At 44.1% G+C, this 24,304-nt stretch overlaps 2 protein-coding genes across 13 annotated transcripts in view; one reads left to right on the top strand and one right to left on the bottom strand.

The window, feature by feature from the left end:
* The window catches only part of PIAS2 (protein inhibitor of activated STAT 2), a 65,248-nt gene extending 51,593 nt beyond the window's left edge, over positions 1-13,655 (bottom strand). For 2 of the 8 annotated variants that reach the window (XM_075932711.2, XM_075932715.2), the window contains exon 1: positions 13,354-13,648. In XM_075932711.2, coding sequence (XP_075788826.1) covers positions 13,354-13,551 — 198 coding nt within the window. In that variant the 5' untranslated portion in view covers positions 13,552-13,648. Of the gene's footprint in view, positions 1-1,967; positions 2,478-8,106; positions 8,363-13,353 lie in introns of those variants that run through there. The other 6 variants (XM_075932713.2, XM_075932710.2, XM_075932712.2 and 3 more) reach the window with 6 other exon arrangements.
* A 4,085-nt stretch (positions 13,656-17,740) lies between these two features.
* Positions 17,741-24,304, top strand: part of KATNAL2 (katanin catalytic subunit A1 like 2) — a 51,061-nt gene continuing 44,497 nt past the window's right edge. For 3 of the 5 annotated variants that reach the window (XR_016349957.1, XM_014580419.4, XM_006136757.5), the window contains exon 1: positions 17,745-17,936. Coding sequence is in view for 2 of the 5 variants with exons in the window: in XM_014580419.4 (XP_014435905.3) it covers positions 17,886-17,936 (51 nt within the window). In the remaining 3 variants the exon portion in view is untranslated. Of the gene's footprint in view, positions 17,937-24,304 lie in introns of all 5 variants that reach the window. The other 2 variants (XR_003086881.3, XM_014580421.4) reach the window with 2 other exon arrangements.

Below are 24,304 nucleotides of genomic sequence, written 5' to 3'. Positions count from 1 at the left end.
TGTTAGTGAGTAGTCAACTAGTCCAGTGGGTCCCAACATGTGATCCTACTGAAGGAGGTCCATGGAAGGTTTAAGAGTAAGGATCAGGCCCACCATACTTTTTCCTTTCCCCCCCAGGGAGGGGGGGGTCCATAAAATTTTGATAGATTGAAAAAGAGGTTCAAATGCTTGAAAAGGTTGGGAACCATGGATTCGTTGACTACCGGATTAGCTTATGCTTATCGGACAGTATACTGGCGTATTGACTACTTGCTTCCCCCTCCTTGCTGCCCTCTATGAGAGGCATCAGGGAAGGGGGGTAGGACAGGAGCTGGTTCCCCAGCACCATCTCCATCTTGCTTCCTCTCCCCCACTGCCTCTGATAGTAGCAGTCCCAGTTCACAGCAGCCCAGGCTGGCTGTATACACGAGCTGCTCTAGCACCAGGCCATGGCCAACCCTGGCTGCCATGAACAGAGACTGCTCCAGCACCAGGCCCTGTTCGCGATGGCCAGCTCTGGCAGTCCTAGCTCACACAGGTCCAGGATGCTGTGCCTCTACATTTTAAATGTAGGAAGAGTCCAGAAGCTCTTTCTACATTTAAAATGCAGAGCTATAGCATGGGTGGCTCCCAGAGCCAGAACAAGTCAGGACTGCTCAGTCCCGGCTTGAACCACCTCCTGGACCTACCCCACTGCGGCTCTGCAGAGCAGTCCTTATTGACTACATGATTAGCCAGATAACCACAATTTAATATCCTTAGGGTACAGCCCCCCCCTTAATTGGTTAACCAAATAGGGATGTAAAATTTGATTAATTGGCTAATCGAATAGTCAATGCAATTTGTCAAGAAGGGCAGGACTGTTGCTACACTGCGAAAGCATTGTGGTGAGCACAGGGCCAGTGGGGGACTCAAGCAGTCCCCCACTGGCCTCGTGTTCCCAGCGGTGTTTCAAAGCGGCAGCGCCACATGGAGCCCGGGGTCAGTTGGGGACTCTGTCTAGCCACAGCTGCTTTCCACAACTGAGGCTTTATCAAGAATTACACATGGGCCTGATATTGTAAACTTCTGTTCCAAGTCACCTTTTCAACATTCATAGGACTACTTAAGAGTCAAGTAAGTGTTCAAGAACTTCTATGCAAAGCCAATCTAGCAGTCATGTGTCTAAAGATACAAAATATTAGAAGATATTCACAATTTTGTACTTTTCAAAACTAAACCATAAAGTTCCTCAGATTGTGAAACTGCTTTTAATAGAAACATTGTACAGTTAAACCATCTTGATCAGAATTCATCTTTCCAGAATGTTAAGGTCGATGAGAGGTATGATTTATTCTGGGTGGGTTTGATGACAACTTTTCTGAAGATTTCTTGGAACTACATTCATAGAATTATTTTGAACAGGAACGACAATGACCATTTCTACAAGAGACAACAGCATCTTATATTATACAAAACACCGAAGTTTGTCTTAAAATGTAATACAAAGCATTCAATTTGACAAACTAAAATAGAGTACCATTACAATCCCTCCAATAAAAAAAAAAAAAAAAAAAAAAATTATGAGGGCTCCTACAAGGTCTCCTGGAGTTCTTTAATCACAATGAAAGATTTCCTGTCCCAGACCTTTGATCATGGTTCCTTGCGCTGAATGTTAATACCATAACTATAAAAACAATGTTTCATTCCAGAAAGTTGAGTGCAATATTCTCTGCACCGTTCCCATAGTCCAGCCGTGGCCAACCCACAGCTCGCGAGCTGCATGCAGCTCTTCCCCTTCCCCCCAGCTCATGAACCCCTCACCATGACTCAAAGCCGCACCCCCAAAAATGGCCCTCTTCTCCTGGCTCCCTGTGCTGACCTGGGCAGGGGAGCCGTCCGGCACAGCCATTCTAGATGGTGTCGGCCGGTGGGAGCCTGATGCAGCCAAAAAGCCTCTCATTTTCTTAAAGGAGCAAAGCTTTTTTTTTTTTTTTTTTTGCACTCACCCAAATGCGGCCGGGGGCTCCTTTTAAGGGGCAAAAGGGGCAGTCCTTTTGTTTTTGTTTGTTTTGCTCAACAACTTTTCTCCGGCTCTTCACGCTGGATCCACTGATATCTTGGTTCTTAGCCTAGAATGGGTTGGCCACCCCTGCCATAGTCTGTTGGCCTAAACAAACCCAGAATCACACTTGAAGTCTGATCTGCTGCTTCTAGACTGCCAATGATCTTATTAATAGAAATTAAGCTTTCCAAGCTGCCCTAATGTCCCCTCACAAGAGAGGTAGAGACCACATATTGAGGTGAACAGGTTACTCCGTATCCATGCATTAACTAACTCTGCCAGAGACAATGTAGATTAATTCATAAAACAGTAATTTACAAAGGAAATTTCTGGAGATTAATCCTTAAAAGTGGTTTGAGAAGAAGCTATTCTCCACAGTGTCTGCAGAGCATGCAGGAGTGAATCTCACAGAAGTTTCATACCTCTGAATTTAAATTTCTGCAAGTCAAATCCACTAATCCAAAGAAGGTGAATTTCATGCTCAGTCTTTTAAAGTGGGATTTATCAATGGAAGTAAAGGCCTTTATGGCTTTGTGCAATGCAGTGCAGGTCTTTCTCCAGAAGCAACATCAAGAGGATCACATTAAGGGATCATAAACCACTGCCTTCCCTGTGCTGAACAGTCATCAAGATTGTGATCTAGATCCGCTGGTCCAGAACATGACACCCTCGTTTACAGATTAAACAGAAATGGAAACATCTGATCCAGCACTCTGGAACAGCCTGCCACCATATCCTACAACTTTATTTTTTAGGGGAAAAACCAATGGTTAGGCACTAGCCTAGAACTTAAGAAACCCAATTCCCAGCTCCATCATAAACTTCTTGTTTAATCTTGGGCAAGTCACTAAGACCTAAATGGCTAAAAATCTGGGCATTGCTCACTCAGTGATGCAAAGCCTAAGTCTCACTGAAGTCAATAGTACTTATTTCAGCATCCTCTGCTCAGCATCGCAAAGATACTTTTCAAAAATCTGTGCCTGAGTCTCTCAATGTTTCACTGCCCTATCTGTAAAACAGTGATAATACCATTTCCCTTACAGGAGGATGCGGTGCCCTTCCAAATAATACAGTTTCCTATGTAAAATCCTGTTTAGTTAACCAGTTAAATGTTTAGTTTAACTGGTTAACTGATCAAACAGGGACGGGCTGGAGTTTGAGCCTCTGCCTGCAGAGAACCCCACGGGGCTGAAGCTGTTCCAGCCCCTACTGATTAACCAGAACCAGTAACCTTCACCCATTAAAACTGAGGCTTACCAGTTAACCACTCACAAACCTCGAAACCTCATCAGAGATAGCGACATAATATACTTATGAAATGGGTCAGGGAAAGGTCTCTAAGGACTAACACAATATGTTATATGTCATTATAGGATTTCTCTCATGTACCCCTGCTAAAGTTTTGTGAACCCTCAGATGTAATGTTGATAAATGTAAAGTAATACACATTGGAAAAAATAATCCCAACTCTATATATATATATATATATATATATATATATATATATATATATATATATATATATATATATATATATACACACACATATATATATATATATACACACATATATATATATATATATACACACACACACACACACACACACTATGATGGGGACTAATTTGGCTACAACTACTCAAGAGAAAGATCTTGGAGTCATTGTGGATAGTTCTCTGAAAACAACCACTCAGGCTATGTCTACACTAGAGAGTTCTTTTTCAGAAAAAACAGCCATTTTTCTGAAAAAAAAAAACTTCACTTACGTCCACACTGAAATCGCGTTCTTTCAACACCACCACGACCAAAAGAATACAGCGGATTTTCCAACATTGGTAAATCTCTTTCTACAAGGAAGAAACCTTTTTCCGAAAGAGCTCTTTTGGAAAAAGGCACGTGTGGACAGGTAAGAGGTAGTTCTTTCAAAAGAAGAGGAAAGAGGAAAACACACAGGGGCCCCGGTGGCCGCTCTGTCCATAGTAATCACAGCTTAAATGTGAGATAGCGTCCATTCAGTGTGGACGCTATCTTTCAAAAGAGCAAGTTGCTTTTTAATGCGCTTTTGCTGTGTGGATGCTCTCTTTTATAGGATCTCTTCTGGAAAAACTTGTTCCGAAAAAAGCCTGCAGTCTAGATGTAGCCTCAGTGTGCAGAGGCAGTCAAAAAAGCAAATAGAATGTTAGGATAATCTTAAACAACAAATAGTCTGGTAGCTCTTTAAAGACTAACAAAACACGTAGATGGTATCATGAGCTTTCGTGGGCACAGCCCACTTCTTCAGATGACCAGAGTATTGGATGTCCAGAATTAAAATAAATTGGGGGGGGGGGGGGGGAAGAGACAAGAAGAGTTAGTGGGCATAAAAATATCAAGGGGAAAGCCAAGCTGAAATGTAACAAGCTGTGCCCCCGAAAGCTCATGGTACTATCTACATGTTTTGTTAGTCTGGTACCACTTTATAGACTATTTGTTGTTTTTTAAGTTTATCCTGCACAGACTAACTTGGCTACCCCCTGAAAAATGTTAGGAGTCATTAAAAATGGGATAGAGAATAAAACAGAAAATATCTTATTGCCTTTATATAAAACCACGGTATGCCCACATCTTGAATACTGCGTACAGAAGAGGTCGCCTCATCTAAAAATATATATATTAGCATTGGAAAAGGTTCACAAAAAGGCAACAAAAATTATTAGGGGTTTGGAACGGTTTCTATATGAAGAGAAATTAAAAAGATTTGGATTTTTCAGCTTAGAAAGGAGGAGACTAATGGGGGAGGGGATATGATAGAGGTCTATAAAATCATGACTGGTATGGAAAAAGTGAATACGGAAAAGTTACTTATTCCCACAATAAAAGAACTATAGGCAGCAGGTTTAAAACAAAACAAAAGGAAGTCTTTCTTCACTCAGCGCACAGTCAACCTGTGGAACTCCTTGCCAGAGGATGCAGTGAAGGCTAGAACTTTAACAGGGTTCAAAAAAAGAGCTAGATAGATTCAGGAACATTTGGTCCATCAATGGATTTTAGCCAGGATGGGTAGGAATGGTATTCCTAGCCTCTGTTTCTCTGCATGTGGGTAGACAAGGGAGAGATCACCTGAGGATTACCTCGTGATCCCTCCCTCTGGGTCATCAAGTATTGGACACTGTTGGCAGACAGGATACTGGGCGAGATGGGCGTCTGGTCTGACCTAGGCTGGCCAGTCTTATATGTACACATATTCCAGTTTGAAAACCACTGCTTTACTGCACCATTAAATTCGTCACACTAGTAATAATATAAAACTTTCTTGTATCACAGCCCTCTATCTACACAGCTAAATATGGTTCATCAGTGCACCATTCAAATCACATTACCACTCCCAAAAACCTACAATTAAAGCTACTTTAGCCATGCTCCCACACAGTAACAATAATCTCCACACACACACACACCCCTTACCTCCTGCTATTGGGTGAGCTGAGGAGATAGAAAATGAGGAAGATAAAGCAGCAAAACCAACACTTTGGTAAATCATCTCCATCTATAGAAGTATTGAGAAGGAAGTCCCCCTTCCACAGACTATTTAAAATAAGTTGTATCAAAGATTATCCTGACTAGCAAAGAAGTTCAAGATATTCACTTCCACACTAGATATTCCAGATGCAAATTTCCCTTAATGGAAATTATTTTCTGAGTGCAAGTTCATACTATCTTATCATTGCTTTGAGAACACCTATATTGATACATCCTCATTTCTATTGCAAAGTGTAGGCGTAGCTAAAACAAGGAGTCCTGCTGTAGAGAGTTTGTAGAGAGAAGACTATCATAGCATGATACTGAGGAGCTGGAACACCAAACAAGCAAGCAAGCAAACAAAAAGAAACGTCTATATTGCCTTTAAGTCTTACTATATCAATTCAGAAAGCAAGCCTATTTTCAGGAAGACGAACCTCTACTCTTACTTCAGATATTATCTAGATTAAAAAAATTTTGTGAAACAATTCCACCACCAAAGCTATGGCCAATTCGATTGAACAAAACGTTAGCACTGCTGAGAACCATAACGTAAGCAGAACTTTGGCAACTGCTAGTGTTTCCCACATGTTAATTAAATCTGGTGAAATGAGGGTCCTAGCCAATAGAGCAGGGCTACTTAATTTTGGAAGCTGTGGGGGGTCACAATGATACAGCAAATGGCGAGGACCGCAACTTAAGTTGCATATACACACAAATATATGCAAATAGCTTCTTTGACACAGATGGGCATGCATACAAAGGCAAAGCTACACAATACGCAGTCCCCATTTACGTCAGGTCTGCTGATATTAATAAAATGCAATATTTACCAGATTTCCACCCATATGACAGCACTTTTAATGAGCAATGACAGTTCAGAAATTTATCTACTAAAACTCATATCAACAGAAGACCATTATATTGACTCGCCATTGTGGAGTGCGTTCCCAGTGGTGTCCATGTTCAAAGGATCCTGTTCGTGGGCGCATGGTGAGTCCCCTGTAAACCCAAACCGCACCGTGGGCCGCTTGTTGAGTAGCCCTGTACTAGAGCCTTCTCTATACTAGGGCTTTCCACCAGTGCTCGCACTGTTCAATGTTAATTGGTAATGGCAGAAATCCCTACTAGACAAGAGTTTAAGAGCTCGGTTTTGCAAACTCTATCCTCACAGAACTCCCACTGCAAGACTGCATCATACACAGAAGGTCTGAGGTCAAAGGTTCAATTCCGCCTGTCCATGTTACACAAGCCTGGCACCTTTGCAGATGTGAGCCCTACTTGTAATAAAAATCTGAAGCAAAACACCATCCGAATAATAAAAAGATGTTTGCATGTTTTAATTAAAAAGATGCTTATATTTTTAAAAAGCAGTAGCCAGCTCTGAAATATCTGCTTAAGTCTAATCTACAAAAGAAAAAAAAATCACGATGTTGAAAGCATTCATAGGAATTCATTATAACTGTGTAAAAAGTGAAAGAATAGATTGAATAGGTCTGTCTCAAAAATACCAAATTCCATAACCCTTTCATTTGTCTATTGCTCACAAACTTAGAATTAAATTAAATATACTGGCAAATTTAATTTTAAACTGATTTTTAAAAAGCAGCTTGTGGGGTTCATACCCCCTCCGGTTCCCAATACAAAATATTTGTATTGAGAAAGAGAAAAAAAAAGGTGCCATACATGACTGCACAACTGTCTCCTTTTAGATCTCAACTGCAATACATCACCAAAGTAGGCAGAACTATACTAGTGTAAACTGTATGTAATCACGAGGATGGCATTAAGATGCTAGAATACAATTCCAACATGAAAATGGAAACCAGATTCTGCAAATTTTTCCACTCCCACGCCTCTAGAAGAGACAATGAAAGGATTTTCCTTGTATGAAGTCAAGAGCACACACAGGTGAAGACTGCAAGCGCCTAGAGATCTGCTAATGAAAGATGCTGTGTGCGCACAAAAACCGGAGGCCCGCATTCATCTTCAACTTCAAGTCCCAGTTAGAAGATGGCTCAAGTATCCGCCCTTTTTGAAGTCATTATTATTTTCAGGTAAGAATGACTGGCCAATACCTCCCCCCGGCCATTTTCATACTATATACTGTTATCCTAAAACCCCCAAAAGCCACATTCACTTGTGTGGGGCAGGGGGCAAGGCTCCCCGCGCGCAACTTCGGTCAATAGCTCGAGAGAGCAGAGCCGAGGCACGCGACCACACAAAGCTTCAGATTTGGGCAGCAGGACCGGGCGCCTGCAGGTTGAGACACATGAATAAAACGTGGCCCGCAGCCCCGGGGGGGGGGGGAGACTGAGGCGTCAGATTGGGAAGGAGATGGGGGGGGGGGGGCACGAATCCGGGCCAGTGGGTCAAGACCAGACAGGAACGCGGGGGGGGGGGCAAATCCTGAGGGGCTGGAGGGACGCGCCCTGCTGGGGGGGGGGGAGTAGATGTGGGGTGCCCCCCCCCGGAGCGAGGGGGCGGGTGAGGGGAGGCGAGGGGGCGGGCGACACCCCGTATCGGCGAGCCGGGGTCCGCCGGGGCTGTGGGCGCGGGCGGGCCGGCGCGCGGGGTGGCGATACCGGCGGGGAGGCGGCGACGGGCTCTCTCCTCACCCTCAGCTCCTCGAAATCCGCCATTTTCTACCCGCTGCCGCCGCCGGGCGCCGCCGCAACCGCCACCATCCTGCACCCTCTGTGCGCCCCCACGTGACGGGGCGGGCTCCGCCGCCCTCCGGCCCCGCTGCGCAGGGGGGCGGGACGAGAAGGGGAGGGGAGGGGAGGGTTCCGCGCCCGGGCTGCGAGGACAGGACCCCCCCCCCCTCCCGTGTGCCCCTTCACACCCCACCTGACCGCCTCCCGGGCTCTCCCCGCGCACCCTGCCGAAAGCGGGAACACCAGGGCTACGCACTGCCTAGGCAGCGTGTGGAAACCCGTCACGGGAGGGCTGCAAAAAGCAGGCGGGACATCTGCCTTGGGAGGAGTAGACCGTGTGACCCTGGCAGTCGCTTCTCACGCTGTGTGTCTAGGACAGCCTCCCCACACCACTCAGGCCGCCTCTTCGCCACAGCATCCTCCTCACACTGTCCTCCCTCTGACACCCAACTGCTCCTACAGTACCCCCAAAGCTGGCACTGTTCTCCCCTACCACTCACCAGGCCGTATACTCTGTGCCCTGCATCAAGTTTTGCCCCTACTGCATGCACTACCCTCTTTACCACACCCTCGCCCTTGCAGATGCTACATTCCCCCACCAAATGGCATGACCACCTAGCCTAGTCTCCCCTGTAACAAAGCCACCCCATGGACATCATTGTGGCTGTCCAAAACACAACTGTCACTGTTGTCCTCTCACCCCATAAACACTGTCCCTCCACATTACTCAGCCTTTATACAGCCTAGCCCCTCAAAATATGAACCCACCCACCATAGTGTCAGTCTAGTTCAATACTTGAGTTCTCCTCACATATCTGCACAACATCACTTACTGCCCCCACTGTCCCAGACTATCCCCACAACACAACCTCCAAATAAGTATTTGATTGTACATGGCATCCAATCTGTGCTAGGTGGACAGGACAAAACAAGAGACAGTCCCTTTTCTCATTTACAATCTACTGTGTCACACTGTAAATTGTGCCCTATGCCTGGAATATTTTCCTGTTCTTGTCCCTCCCCTGCATATCTTTCTGTAAAACCCACCACTTCTAATAATCCCCAGCCTTCAAACCCTCCCTCTTCTCAACTACTGTCCATTCTCTTGTGATGTTCTCTGACCAGTCCAAGACAAATGTTACTGGTCTGCCAAAAGTCTGTGAATGGGTTTGCCAGTCCCCTGCATAACAAAGGTTGGGAACCACTGCTTTGGAGCATAGGGTCATAATCAGTGTTCCCTACTGGGGCAGCACAGCTTCACAAGTGATTAATCAGCCCCATCCACTCAGTCAGCTCCATGCTCTGAGCCTCTAACTGGGAGAGGCTGATTAATCACCTGTGAAGCTGCACGGCCAGACAGTTTAGGGCAGTGGTCCCCGCCATGGTGCCTACTGGGCCATTTATTTGTGCCCGCAGAGCAATCTGGGCTGGCCCCGCTCCGGGGCATGCGGCAGGTGCCAGCCCCAGGCATATGCCAGCGCCGGCCCCGGGCGCGCCGCGCATGCTTGGCCCCGCCTCCAGTCACGTGGCCTGTGAGCAGCCCCGCCCCCGTACGCCCAGCGCATGAGCAGCCCTGCGCCAGGCGCCTAGCAGCCCCAAAATGTTGGGGACCACTGGTTTAGGGGAATACTGGTCATAATTCAAAATGATCTGAACAAACTATAGAAATGGTCTGAGGTAAACAGGATGAAGTTTAATAAGGACAAATGCAAAGCATTCCACTTAGGAACAGTCTATGTCTACACTGGCGCGAGCTTGTGCCAGAAGTATGCAAGTGAGGCTAAGCGTGGAATATCGCCAAGCCTCATTTGCATATCTAATGAGCCGCCATTTTTGCAGAAGAGGTTCTTGCGCCAGAAAGAGCCGTCTACACTGCCCCTTCTTGTGCAAGAAAGAGCAGTGTAGATGCTCCTTCTGGCACAAGAGCCTCTTCTGCAAAAATGGCAGCTCATTTGATATGCAAATGAGGCTCAGCGATATTCCACACTTAGCCTCATTTGCATACTTCTGGCGCAATATCGCGCCAGTGTAGACGTAGCCCTACAGAATGGGAAGTAACTGTCTAGGATGGAGTACTACAGAAAGGAGTCTAGGGGTCATAGTGGACCACAAGCTAAACAGGAGTCAACAGTGTAACAGCTGCAAAAAAAGCAAACATGATTCTGGAATGCATTAACAGCAAGACAAGAGAAATCATTCTTCCACTCTACTCTGCACTGATTAGGCCACGATGGGAGTACTGTGTCCAGTTCTGAGTACAACATTTCAAGAAAGATGTGGAGAAATTGGAAACGGTCCAGAGAAGAGTAACAAAAATGATTAAAGAGGAAGACTTTGGTAGAGCGGATATTAAAATCCAGATCTCTTGAACCTTTCTCCAGTACCTTAACATAAGCATTATTCTTTTGGACACAAATGCGAAAGTTGAAGCACACATTTTTGTTTATTTTTATAAGAAGCATTGTTATTCTATTAATGAGAGCTAGTATAGTGAACATTTTGAGTCTGAACAAGTTAAAGTGCAGTGTGTGTATATAATATATATGGACTAGAATGATATCATTGGTCTCAGTTTTTTCCATTTATTATTGGATACAGTCTCATCACAACAGAAGTGGCGACAATGAGATTCATTTTATTAATAAAAAATGAAGCAGAAAATGTCACAAAGCAGTAAATCTGAAAAAGAAAAATGGGTCTCCTGCTGCAAAGGAAATGCTGAGACATTTACAGCAAAACTAACATTGAGGTGCAACTGAAAAGTGTATTTTCAAAAGTAGCTAGAGATAATCTCAAGTTACAATAATTGCCCAGTCACAATGTTCAGTTTGGTTGACAATACTGCTGTTAAATCAAAAACTGATTTGCTAAAATAAAAAAGGAATGATGGAATCAACAACCAACCAACCAGGCCAGCTCAAGGAGGGAGAAAGTGAAGAGACCTGGAGAGACATTAGAAAGCAAAGATACAGGCTTCCTGCCCCAGAAAGTTTTGAAATTCCAAATAGTGTCCTGCAGTTAGCAAGCAGAGGCACTTTTTCTATATTTTGTTAGAAGTTAAATATGGCTTTAAAACATTAAGACAAAGAGCTCTGAATTACATGAGTTAGCCATCGCTTGTGCAGCAGGCCACTTGCAGCAGGAGTTGTCAGGTAGAATTCTGGATAATTCCTTCTGGGAAGTGCATACTAAAGTTAGACTTCAAATGCACTGGCACAGGAGACAACATGCAAAATTCCTCCTCAAGCCCAATCAGTTCTGTTGGCCATTGAAGACTGAAAACATTGCACAGCCTTTACTCTTCTGGGGAGGCTCATAGAGCTATGCCATAGGCAGCCTCTACTTCTATGCTCTCTAGTTGGCTTGACAACTCTAGAAGATTGTGTCATTTTGTTACCTCAAGGAGTCACATTTATTCGGTGTACAATACAAAATGGAGGTCAATTCAGACAGAGACCTTTGTGTGTAATAGGTCAGCTGGTTGAAGATAAACCTTGCTGAACCCATGGGATCTAAATGTCATTCTTCCTCTCTACTCTGCACTGGTTAGGCCTCAGTTGGAATATTGTGTCCAGTTCTGGGCACCACATTTCAAGAAAGATGTGGAGAAATTGGAGAGGGTCCAGAGAAGAGCAACAAGAATGATTAAAGATCTAGAGAACATGACCTATGAAGGAAGGCTGAAAATTGGGTTTGTTAAGTTTAGAAAAGAGAAGACTGAGGGGGGACATGATAGCCATTTTCAGGTGTCTAAAAGGGTGTCATAAGGAGGAGGGAGAAAACTTGTTCATCTTGGCCTCTGAGGATAAAACAAGAAGCAATGGGCTTAAACTGCAGCAAGGGAGGTTTAGGTTGGACATTAGGAAAAATGTCTTAACTGTCAGGGTAGTCAAACACTGGAATAAATTGCCCAGGGAGGTTGTAGAAACCCCATCTCTGGAGATATTTAAGAGTAGGTTAGATAAATGTCTATCAGGGATGGTCTAGACAGTATTTAGTCCGGCCATGGGGGCAGGGGACTGGACTCGATGACCTCTCGAGGTCCCTTCCAGTCCTAGTATTCTATGAAATGATCAGGGATGACTTGTGCTATCTACACTGACTTTATACTCATGTTTAACAATGATAGTTGTCACAATTGTTCAATTCTGTTATAAACACACCCTATTCAAAAACAAAAGACAAACCCATTGTGGCTGGTCTGGGTGAGGGAGTTGGAGGAAAGAAGGCTGACCCATTATGGTCAGTCTCATGGTAGACACACACCACACCCTCATATCTTTCACTTCAGTTACATATGAAAACAGAATCAGATCTATAGAACACCCACAAAACAGGATATTTTCACCTTCGCACAGAGGGATATTTGGCTTCTCTATCCCCTTCCAATTCACATCTATGTCTGTCTATCCACCCAGTAACCCACAGAATCACATATTCCAATATCAGGTGAGCCAAGCAAACAGACTGTTTTTGCAATGTTTTGACACCTAACAGGTTATTAGAAAGGACATTAATCTACCTTACTTTCTAGTCTACTGTTTCCCATTTGTCCTTTGGATTCAATTTCCTCGATAACTACTTTTTTCAACTCTTCCTCCTTCTCTACATTCCTCCTTCTCGCCCTGTCTCCAGTTTTCCACCCCAACCATTTCTAGATCTTCTCTTAATCGGCCTCCCTACTTTCCACCTTCCACAATGCTCTCTCTTTTCCAGGCCCCACTTTTCACAAGTCTTCTTCCCCTTCCAAGGTCCTCCTCCCAAAGCTGCCTTCCCCTTTCCTCCTCAGGGACCCCTTCCCTTTTTCCTTTCTCCCCCTCCCCCAAAGGGCCTTCCCCATTCATTTCCTACTCCAGGCCTGAACAGTCTCTCTGTTAGTCTTTAAAGTGATACCTGACTATTTGTTGTTTTTTAAGTTTCTCCCCTTTGAGTTTCTCTTCTTCTGGGGGAAATCTTCCCTTCCCCCATTCCTGGTGCATCAGCCCATCAGCATTCCCAAAGAGTTTTAAACTACCTTTTGTGCTCACAGATAAACCCCAGCTTTTGAGTGCCCCTGCATACAATGTATTGACCAGCCATCAACCACAGATAGTAAGCCACTCAGGCTGCGGAGGGTGTCAAAGCCTATTAAAAAGACAGCCTCTCCTGCCTTCTATAAGCTTTAAACAAGCTTACCTCAATTGTGACTTCTCTTGGCAGCTTCTTCCACTTCCTCCTTCTTCTCAGCCTCCTTGGGGCCACTGGCACAGCCCTAGGAGCATCTCCCACACTTTGGCCTTCTGGCCTCTCTTGTTTTGTAGTGAAAGGCACAGAGCAGAATGATGAGGCAGCTCTCTGTGGAGCAGACACCTTGCCTTGCTGTGAAGTAGCCATCAGCAAAGCAGTACCTCTTACTAGGGAAGCCAATAATGCAGGGTTTTCTATACCAAAGTACTACTCATACCGGGGAGCAAACTCTCCAGAAGCCAGGTGCTCTTTCACCTCATAGGGATAGGCTGGTTAACAGGGACATACATCATTAGCATAATAATAATCTTTTCAAGGCCCTTTGCCATGCATGTTGGTGATACTGAGTCTACCATAGCTTTGTTGCCTAATAAAATACTGATAGCACCAGGAAAGCCAAATGGGTGATTGCAAGCCAGGGTTTAAACCTTGGGGCAGGCAGTTAGAAACCACACAGCTGCTCACAAATTAGGCTTATTAGCATTTTAAGCCCTGTGTTATCCAGCCTTACTGAATGATGGATACAAAGAAAGTAGCAGTGGGGACAGACTGTGTTTTAAGTCTATATGGGATTATGTTTAGTCATAAAGACTTTAAACTGCAAGTTCTGCATCAGATCCATTGTCTTGTTACACTTGTGGAAAGAGAGTGTAACATATTAGCACAAATGAAGGTGAGAGGAGAATTCTAATTCAGTAGCATTTAACACCCTCTTTACACAGGTGCTAACATTTTTAAAGCCTGGTGGAGATACAGTCCTACTCTCATTTATTTTCAATTTGTGCTCTGGCTTTTAGAAGCCTTATTATTCTATTATCTATAGCTGAAGAAAACAATTTTTGTTGGAAATACACCCACTGCGTCTAATTTCTGAAATGGACTAAGGCCCTGCAGTTTGGAACAGCAAAACTTAGAAATGGAAGGCAGCAGCATAACTCAACCCTGTGTCTGTTGTATGAACCAATAAAAAAAATCTGTATTGTTCTAAACTAGGCATGTTATCAGGTTAAAGTAAAACTTCCTTAGTTATAGTACTAATAGTAACAGCTTACAAAGAAAGTTAATTTATATTTATTCGTCACTGCTTACTTTTTGTACTTTGATGGGCTTTGACAAACACGCGAGCTCTGTTTCTCTTTCCTGTTCTCATACAGTGCTCCAAAGTAGTAGTTGCAAACACCAGGAAAATGTTTACTGTCAAGAAATACAATTGTTATATTGACCATTATTAATTTAAGTAAAATATTTATATTAAATGGTTTCATATGTTTTTCTCCTCTACTCATCTGGATTACCTGATTGCCCACTTCCTTGTAAGCCACTAAATTGCTAACTGCAACCATGAGCCTGCAACTTGCTCTGCATAGTTACAGGGACTTGCATCTGCAGAACCATCTGCAAGATAGGGGTTTGAGTTTTTACAAATACTTTACAACATAGAAAAAAACTAGCAAGCAAATGGTCTGGTAGCACTTTATAGACTAACAAAACATGGTATCATGAGCTTTTGTGGGCACAGCCCACTTCTTCAGATGACTGGAGTTATGATTAGAGGATAAAGAAACTCGAAATAAATAGGAGAAGGGAAGGGGGTGGGAAGTGTGTTAAACCTGTCACCTACCCCCCTATCTCTATGCATAAAGTATCAGGAGAAAGGGTGTTAAACCTGAGTAGATAAAGATGAAAGTCAGTGGATGGGTAAGTCAAGAAGGATACCATTTAGAAAGTAGTTAGCACCTTCATTGATAAAGTTTCCACCACCCCATATCTTGAATAAGTCCATAATTAATTGAATTGAATTTGCATATGTATTGTAATTCCAAGTATTCCCTGTCGATTTGGCTTGAGGAACTGGCCTGTGACAAGACCACCACCTTCAGAACTGTGAGATTATGGTTAGGTGAACAGAAATGTTCTGCCACTGGCTTCTGAGTATTTTCTTCATGTATATCCAATTTGTGTCCATTGATTCTTTCACGTAGAGAACATCCAGTTTGACCAATATATATAGTAGAGGGGCACTGCCAACAGTGCCTGCTATAATTCAGAATTCTTCAGGTCCCAGATTCTATGGCCTTTAAAGTTTCCAGTAAGGTAACTGGGTCCAACTCCTCGAGATAGGAACAGCGGGAAGAGGGAAACACTTTGATGGTTCATGGCTTATTTCCTTCTCCTTACCAAGCAACCTTCACCTTTGGTAGATAGTGTCCACATTTATGAGTAATGGCAGGATGTGTGGAATTTTGTATGTGTCTATAGATTCCGGTTGTGCATTGCATCCTGCTATCATGTTTCACAGTTTAAGTACAATGATGCTTGATACAGCTGTCTCAGTTTACGATTTTTCATATCCATGCCATCCACTATTCCCAGTACCACAGGAAAAAGTTTATTGAATAGTTGAATTCCTGCTTATCCCATCAGTCAGAAGGCCATGTAATCTTTGGAAATTAGAGCCCTTGGAAACTAGTGCAGGATGTGGGAGACAGTGGACTGTGTGAAGTTTATCAATCATGTCCTCTACTAGATACATAGGCTACGTCTACACTGGCCCCTTTTCCGAAAGGGGCATGCTAATTTTCAACTTCAGAATAGGGAAATCCACGGGGGATTTAAATATCCCCCGCGGGATTTAAATAAAGATGTCCGCCGCTTTTTTCCGGCTTGGGGAAAAGCCGGAAAAAAGCATCTAGACTGGCCCAATCCTCCGGAATAAAGCCCTATTCCGGAGGATCTCTTATTCCTACTTCCATAAGCAGTCTTATCTGATGCACAGTAGAGATTTAAGATTGGCTTTACCAGTAGGGCCTTATTTCTATGCTAGTGGCTTGAAACATTTTTAATTAAGCCATCAGTTGTACTGAACTTGTTTTAAATTCAGTTGGTTCAGTGCTTCCACACCACCACCCTTAATTATCTTTGGATAAATTCATGCCATTTATACTTGTACTCTCCTAAACCAATTTAGCTTTTGTGCCCCCTACATATGGTCTGTCAAGACACACTCCTCCAGCCCCCATTATATCTTTCACATTATTCTCTATTCTATTCTTAACTGCCTGAGCCCCACTCCACCCTTAACACTCCCTATCAAAAATGCCTCTTTAACCACTAATCTCTAGGACATCTCATCTCCTTAGCTGATAAACCACATCTGGTTTATCAGGTGCAGGTAGTGGTTTGTAAATGAGGGCATGTTCTGGGAGATGTCCCATATACCTCTGAATATACCTGCTGTGGACAGAGGATGAAAACAGGGGCTACATCTAGACTGGCATGATTTTCTGCAAATGCTTTTAATGAAAAAGTTTTCCGTTAAAAGCATTTGCGAAAAATAGCATCTCGATTAGCACAGACGCTTTTTCACAAAAGCACTTTTTGCAGAAAAGGGTCCGTGCCAATCAAGATGTGCTTTTGTGCAAAAAAAGCCCCCATTGCCATTTTCGCGATCGGGGCTTTTTTGCGCTAAACAAATCTGAGCTGTCTACACTGGTCCTTTTGCGCAAACGCTTTTGCGCAAAAGGACTTTTGCCCGAACGGGAGCAGCATAGTATTTCCGCAAGAAGCACTGATTTCTTACATGAGATCATCAGTGTTCTTGCGGAAATTCAAGTGGCCAGTGTAGACAGCTGGCAAGTTCTTCTGCAAAAGCAGCTGCTTTTGTGGAAAAACTTGCCAGTCGAGACACAGCCGGGGCGAGTGCCTTCTGAGATGTTCCAGGGCCATGAGACCATGCCCTGCTAGGAAGGGAGATAAGGGCAGGGCTGGAACTGTTGACAAGGGCCCTATGCTGCTTCTGCTCCGACGTGCAAAGAACTAATGGCAGAGTGGGCATGTACTGACAGCTGGCATGGAGTGAGGAGCTAATGGGGGGAACAGGGAACGGAGCAAGAAGCTAATGGCAGTGGAGTTGGGCTGGGCCTGGGCACTGAGCTAATGGCAGGGTGGGCTGGGCATGGAATAAAGGCATGATGGGGTGGGGTCTAGGCTCATTCAGACCGGTGCCCAGGCCCGGTGTGGAGGAGGGATGCCTGCCCCCAGCTGCTCCCCGCGCCCAGCGGGGGCAGGCAGCGCGGAGCTGGGCTCTATCCCGCACGTTCTCCGCACAGCCCAGGCTCAGCTGCAGACAGGGGCACGCGCCGTTGTCCGATGTGGTGATTGGCCAGTATCCCCGGCGGGCCTTGCCTCCCTATATGACGATTGGCCAGTAGGTCAAGCCGCTCGTTTTTTTTTTTGTAATTCTGTGATTGGACAGTTCTAAAGACAATCCCCGCCTCCCGGCACTCTGATAGGTCAAGACAACGGACAACGCCCGCCACCCCGCCCGCTGATTGGTCAGCGCCTCAGACAGGCCCTCCCTCTCCACCCGAGCGGTGTGCCGATGAGTCGTTGTGGGGTCGGTGCCCGGTGTCTCCGAGTGGGTTTTACTTTCCCGCTTATACCGTGAGAGAAGCGGGTCTCTCTCCGCGTATCCCGCAACCATGGAGCTTTCCTACCAGACGCTGAAGACCACCCACCAGGCCAAGGAGGCGGTGAGTGCCTCCGAAAGGCCGCTGCGCTTCTCCGTTACTATGGAGACGGGGCAGCTGGGAGCGCCATGACCGCGCACGCGCAAAGAGAGACCGCCCTGCCGCAGGCGTTCTCGGTGCGCAGGCGCAGATAACAGCAGCGGGAGGTGTCCGTGCGTCCGCCTTTCAGTTTCGGGGCGCGGTATTGTCAGTCGTGGAGCGTCTCCCCAGGACTGGGCTCACCGCCCATGGCTGGGGGGAGTCCCCGGTGTCCGTACACCTGTGGGAATCCATCCTGCTCAAGCAGAGACTCCAGTTCGCTCTGTGACTTCTCCCCCCCCCCCCCTTTACAGACTAACACAGGAGCTTGTTCGGCTGAGTGCATTCTGTCACCTGTCCCTTTATCGCCATCTGCTGCTTAACAGCAAATGTAGCCTCCATTGAATATTTGATACAATTTTTATGCTCCAGACTCCTTTGTATCAGTCTGGGCAAGGCATGAAATCCTTTTCTGATCCCATTGGAGATGGTATTACAACTCACATTTATTTCAGTAAGGCCAATGTTTCTCCACGAGTGGGACATGTAATGATGTCCCCCTTACAAAATGTGTTTCCTGTAAGTACTTGTATTACACAGTCCCTTTAATACAGTTAATGGAATGTTTGTACTTGCTTTCCACTATACTTAATCTTTGAACAGTTCCACTGTTAAATCACCCACCAAAGGGTGAGGTATAAGGGGTTTGGGTACACCCATAGCTCTGCAACAGTGCAGCTGCGGCGTTGCAGCACGTTTAGTGAAGACACTCTGTGCCAACAAGAGACAGCTCTCTTGTAGGTATAACAAAAGCACTCTGAGTGGCCAAAACTGTTGGCAGGAGACACTCTCCTACCAGCATAGTGCTGTCCACATTTGCACATATGTTTGTGTAACTTATATCATTCAGGGGGTGGCTTATTCACAGCCATAAGGCTACATCTACACTGGCAGCTTCTTGCGCAAGAACTCTTTTGCAGAAGAGTTCTTGTGCAAAAACTCTTCCACAAGAGAGCGTCTATACTGGCATGTGCTTTTGCTCAAGATCATCCATGCCAGTGTGGACGCTCTCTTGCACAAGAAAGCTTTGATGGCCATTTTAACCGTAGGGGCTTCTTGCACAAGAAATTCATGTTGCCTGTCTACACTGGCCTCTTCTGGAAGAGCTCTTGCGCAAGAGGGCTTCTTCCTGAGAGGGAGCATCAGAGTTCTTGCGCAAGAAGCCCTGATTTTCTACAGTATAACATCAGTTTATTTGCACAAGAACATGCGGACAGTGTAGACAGGTGGCATGTTTTTGTGCAAGAGTAGCCATTTTTGTGCAAGAACATACAAGGGTAGACATAGCCTAAGTGTAAGTTCATATTACAATAATAAATATATCATAGTTGTTGTTTTTTGTTTTGTTAAATTAATGAAGTCTTAGTAACATAAGACATGACTTCAGCAAAATTGATCATATCTTTACTGAGGAGGGGAAGAGATCAAAGTTCTCTGAATGCCCATTGTGGAGTGTCTGGATTAGTAAAGTGAGAATGAATAGGGCTCTATTTATATTAGAGATCATAATTCATATTTGTAATTTTACATTTCAAATTAGAATGGCCCTAGCCTAGTGGTGGGCAACCTGCAACCCAACAGGGTTCTATATGTGACTTACAAGACACTTTGTTTACTGTTGCCCATATGGAGAGTTGCCAGATTCTGCTGGTTTCTGTCTGCATATTTTTTTCCTATGTGTATCGCTAAAGTGATACAAATGTAAAGCAAGGGCACATCATATGTGTGTGCTGATTGCATCCAACATTGACTGTAAGAGTCATGAGATCTCTCTGCATCCAAAGTGCTGCCACATTTCAATCAGCACACCCCACAAATTCTAGGTACACAAGTGCAGTAAGCAAAAGTACACAATCACAGGAGACGGTTTTGGTTATGACAGTCTTGTAGTCCACTGAGATGAAGGAGGGCCATTTGTGTGGCCCACTCTTAGCCAAGGTTGCCCATCCCTATTTGTTCTCATGTGCAGTATTTGTATTGTCAAATTATAAAAATATCACATCCTTAATGTTTATCTTTATCTGTAAAGGAACTGTCATGCACATTTCTCTCTGTGCTTCAGTTCCTTATCTGTAAAATGGAGATTTTGATGTTGACTGCCTCTGTAAAGCTCTTTGAGAACTACTAGGCTGTGTCTACACTGGGCCACTTATTCCAGAAAATCAGCCGCTTTTCCGGAATAAGCTGCGAGCTATCTACACTGGCCCTTGAATTTCCGGAAAAGCAACGATGCTCTACTGTACAAAATCAGCTGCTATTCCGGAAAAACTATTCTGCTCCCGCTCGGGCATAAGTCCTTATTCCGGAACACTGTTCTGGAAAAGGGCCAGTGTAGACAGCCCAGTAGTCTTTTCCAGAAAAGCGCGTCTACATTGGCCACAGATGCTTGCCCGGAAAAAGGGCTTTTCCGGAAAAGCAGCCTGCCAATGTAGACGCTCCTTTTCCGGAAAAACTGAAAACGGAATAGTATTCCGTTTTAAGCATTTCCAGAAATTCATGCCAGTGTAGACACAGCCCTAATGAAAAATACTATATAAAAGCTAAGTATTATCATCATCATTACTATTACATGGCATTCTTATTGTGACTCCTATGTTTAGGCTATCTTACATTTTTCCATTATAAAAGACATTTGCAACCTTTTATGCAAATTCTAATATTGCCATTGTTTCCAGCAGGCCTCTTCAATTTGGCAGAGAGAAAATTATCGGGCTAGAGAAGAGCCTTTTATTTGTTTTGTCTAATACTATTCATGTTTAACTGTTCTATACTGTTGAACATTTGCCTTTTCCATTCTCTGCCTGTACTGTTCTGGGAATACCTGGGAGCAGCTGTATCCTTGGGGAGGTGGAGTCTGAAGTAGAGAAAGAGAGCTCTGCCAGGCTATGTTGTCCCCTGACTACACTGACACATGGCTTTAGCATTCCATTCCTCTTCCCTGTCCACCCCTATAAGAGTATAAGTTGTGGAAGAAGCTCTCGCAATTCCTGTGGGCTGAAGAGAGGGGAGAACTGGGCCAATCTCCCCCAGAAATCCACAGTGAAGCCTCCTCCCCAGGAGTTGGTCTGGCAGGGGCTGATGGCTCTGCTCCCAGGGAGGTTTTGCTGCACAATATATAGCTAAGCTTTTATATTGCAGAGCCTAAGCTTTATACTGCAGAGCCTGCAGCGTGGGTAACTGTTTAATCACTGAGATTTTCAGTAGTTACATGGTTACCTTATTGCATGATTTTTAACTTCCCTAGTATGGCGAGAACAGAAAAGGAGCCAGGAAAGGCTGAGCTCTACCTACCCACCCACACTGTGGACCTAGCGCATGTCCTCAGTGGCCTGTTCTGCCTCTGAGATTACAGGTTTGTCTTGCTGCTAGCTAATGGAAGATGCCCTGCTACTGGAGGTGTAATTTCTATCTCTGGAGACATACATGAGCTAGCTTTGATCAAATTAGTGTGTCAGAAACACTGATATAGTTGCAGTAGCACAAGCAGTGGTGAGGGATATCCAGCCAAATAGTCTGGTTGTAGCAAAGTAATCAGGCAGCTTATCCAAAGCAATGCTACTATTGCTAGTGCTTTAGCTTGATCAAAACTACCATGTGTACCTGATACCTGAGTTGGAAATTATATCCCTAGCTGAAGGGTAGATGTACCCTTAGTGAAATGGTCCCAAAGTTGTGGGGTTTTTTTTGTTTTTGGTCATGGCCCCCTCCTTACCTGGTCCACACCCTTCCTTCTGGAGCTGTGGTTAGGGGACTGTGGCCATAGTTGTGGGGCTGAGAGCAGGGAGCTTTGGGCCATGGCAAGGAGTAGAACTGGGACCAGGGCTGGAGTTAAGTTGTGCCAGAGCAGGGCTGAGTGGTGCTTCTTTCCTGTCCCCACTAGGAGCTGGCCCAGGCTCTACTTTACCTCCTTCTCACCCCACAAATGTTCCTCCATGCCCTTCTATGGAGGTGTGCCCCACAGCGTGGGGACCACTGACTTAGTGAGTCCTGTATCTCAAGTGATAGAGGCTGTGCTACAGTCCTAAAGTTTCTGGATTGCACCCTACTGACATGATTGCGGGAGGGCAGTTGTTACATCATATAATTTGTTTTTTACCCTTTTTGTTTAAAAATATACAAATAGACAGGTATCCATGGGGATACCTAGATTGCAAAGCTAAGGATTAGAATGCTGGTAAATGCCAGGCTTATTGTTGCCCATGCAACTTCAGTTCAGGTCCTTTGTGTATATGTATTATGAGACAATCTTTAATTACAAGATCACATACTATTTTTTTCCACCAGACCTTTGCCTTATTCAGTGCATAGGCTGGATGCACACAGGCACAGAATTAAAGTGGCAAGGACATTTTGACTGAAGTACTTTGCAATTAGTATTTTACATTATAAAGTATCCTACATATACAACATTTAGAAATAGGATTGCGTAGGAATAGGATTGCATAATAATGAAGAATTTTAGAGTTAAATTAATCCCCAGTACACATGGAGTTACAATGAAATGAGTGGAGCTACACAAGAAACTAATTTGGACCGTACACTGTATCTTTTTAAAAAAATGGAATTAAGTGTGGGAACAGTTCCGTTTTAAAATTAAACTGGATTACACAAACTCATGTCTTTTACAGCTACAAAGAAATGAATACATGACACTTTTATTTTGTTAATTTAGAAAAAAACACTAAGTGTTGGAGCTAATTAGTGAAGTGCTCAACTATTTAGCTTTTAAAACAAGATCGTGTTTAAGTGCCTTAAGCTTTTATTAATTGCATGGACCCAAAAAATCCTGGATAGTAATTGAAAATGTAATTACATGCATTTTTTGTTCTTCTAAGCATAGGAGCTTATTAAACTTTAAACACTTAAACATCTATTGAAATACCAATGACTATAAACAATATGCTATTCTAAATACTAATTAAACAGCAAGACTAAATCACTATAAAGCTAAACTGAATTTTAAATAACTTTTTACTTGTAAGTGCTGATTTTCTTTCACACATGCATAAGATGTACTGCTTCTTTAATAACCAGAGCTGAAGTCCCTATGTGATAGTATATTGCTTTCAGGCTGGTTGTTTGTATGGGACAGATAGGGTGACTGAGAGGTTCGTTAGACTTGTTATGCAATAGAACAGTGTTTCTTAAACTTTTTAAGACTGAGGAACACCAAGGATTTTTGGTTGAGTGGGGAAAAAAAGGGGGTTGTAGGGAAGTTATTGGGGGTGGGGGGTGGAAAAGGTCTAGGGGGAAGTTACTTTGAGCACAAAAATAAAAAAAGTTTGCTTGCCCCTTTAAGGGTGGCCATTTTGAATTCTGTTGTCCGCAACATACCTCCAACTGCCTCGCGGCACACCAGTGTACCTCAGAACACAGTTTAAGAAACACTGCAATAGAAGATCCACTCTATAAGGTTTTCAGTAGCTTCAGCTCCTTTTGACTTGAGCGGGACTCCTTAGCATGTCATAGGATTGAGGTCATCATCTTTATATTTTTGGTTCTGATCCAACCTCAATTGATTGTGAATGAAAGTTGCTATCATCTGATAGGGCGATAATATGAAATGTTTTGGTAGTCTTAGGGCTTGCCTACACAAACATTTAAATTTGCAGCAAGCTGGAGTGTCAAACTATTTCTCACTTTGCTGTTGTGGACTGTGTGTGAACCCTACTGATGAGCATTAATAGTTTATTAGTGCACTTTGATCTCTTCCTCATTGAAATAGGACTAGGTCAGAGCACATTAATGAACAGTCATGCCTCAGGAAGGTCCACATGGACAGTTGGTTCATAGCAGGCTAGCAATGGGTATATTCACAATTGTTTGTGTAGACAGGCCCTTAGTTGAGTTCTTGTTGGACAGGGTCTACACCACAAAATTAACCATCACAATGGGCAATCTTCTTATCAGTCTCACCAAAGGACAAACACTGGACCATAGAAAACTATTCTCCCATTTTTAGGAGGTTTCTTCACTGGGGAATTTTTGGCAAAAAGGCCTACAGCTGCTTTCAACAGTAATGTAAGCTGCCTTACACTTACAGCATGCCTACCGGATCCAGACCTGTACAAGACACAGCTATGTCTACACTGCAGGCTTCTTTTGGAAGAAGCTTTTCTGGAAGAGAAAAACTTCCTCCAAAAGAAGGAATCCACACTGCCAAAGCTCATTGAAAAAGCGATCTGCTTTTTCAAAAGATAGCATCCACACTGAATGAACGCTATCTCGCATGTAAGCTGTGATTACTAGGGGAGGAATGGCCACCAGGGCACCTGTGCTTTTTCCTCTTTCCT

This window comes from Pelodiscus sinensis, chromosome 6 (genome assembly GCF_052426305.1).
Source record: "Pelodiscus sinensis isolate ZL-2025 chromosome 6, ASM5242630v1, whole genome shotgun sequence".
Taxonomy (NCBI): Eukaryota; Metazoa; Chordata; order Testudines; family Trionychidae; genus Pelodiscus; species Pelodiscus sinensis.
Note: the sequence above shows the minus strand (reverse complement) of the source record. Positions and strands in the feature narration are given on the sequence as shown.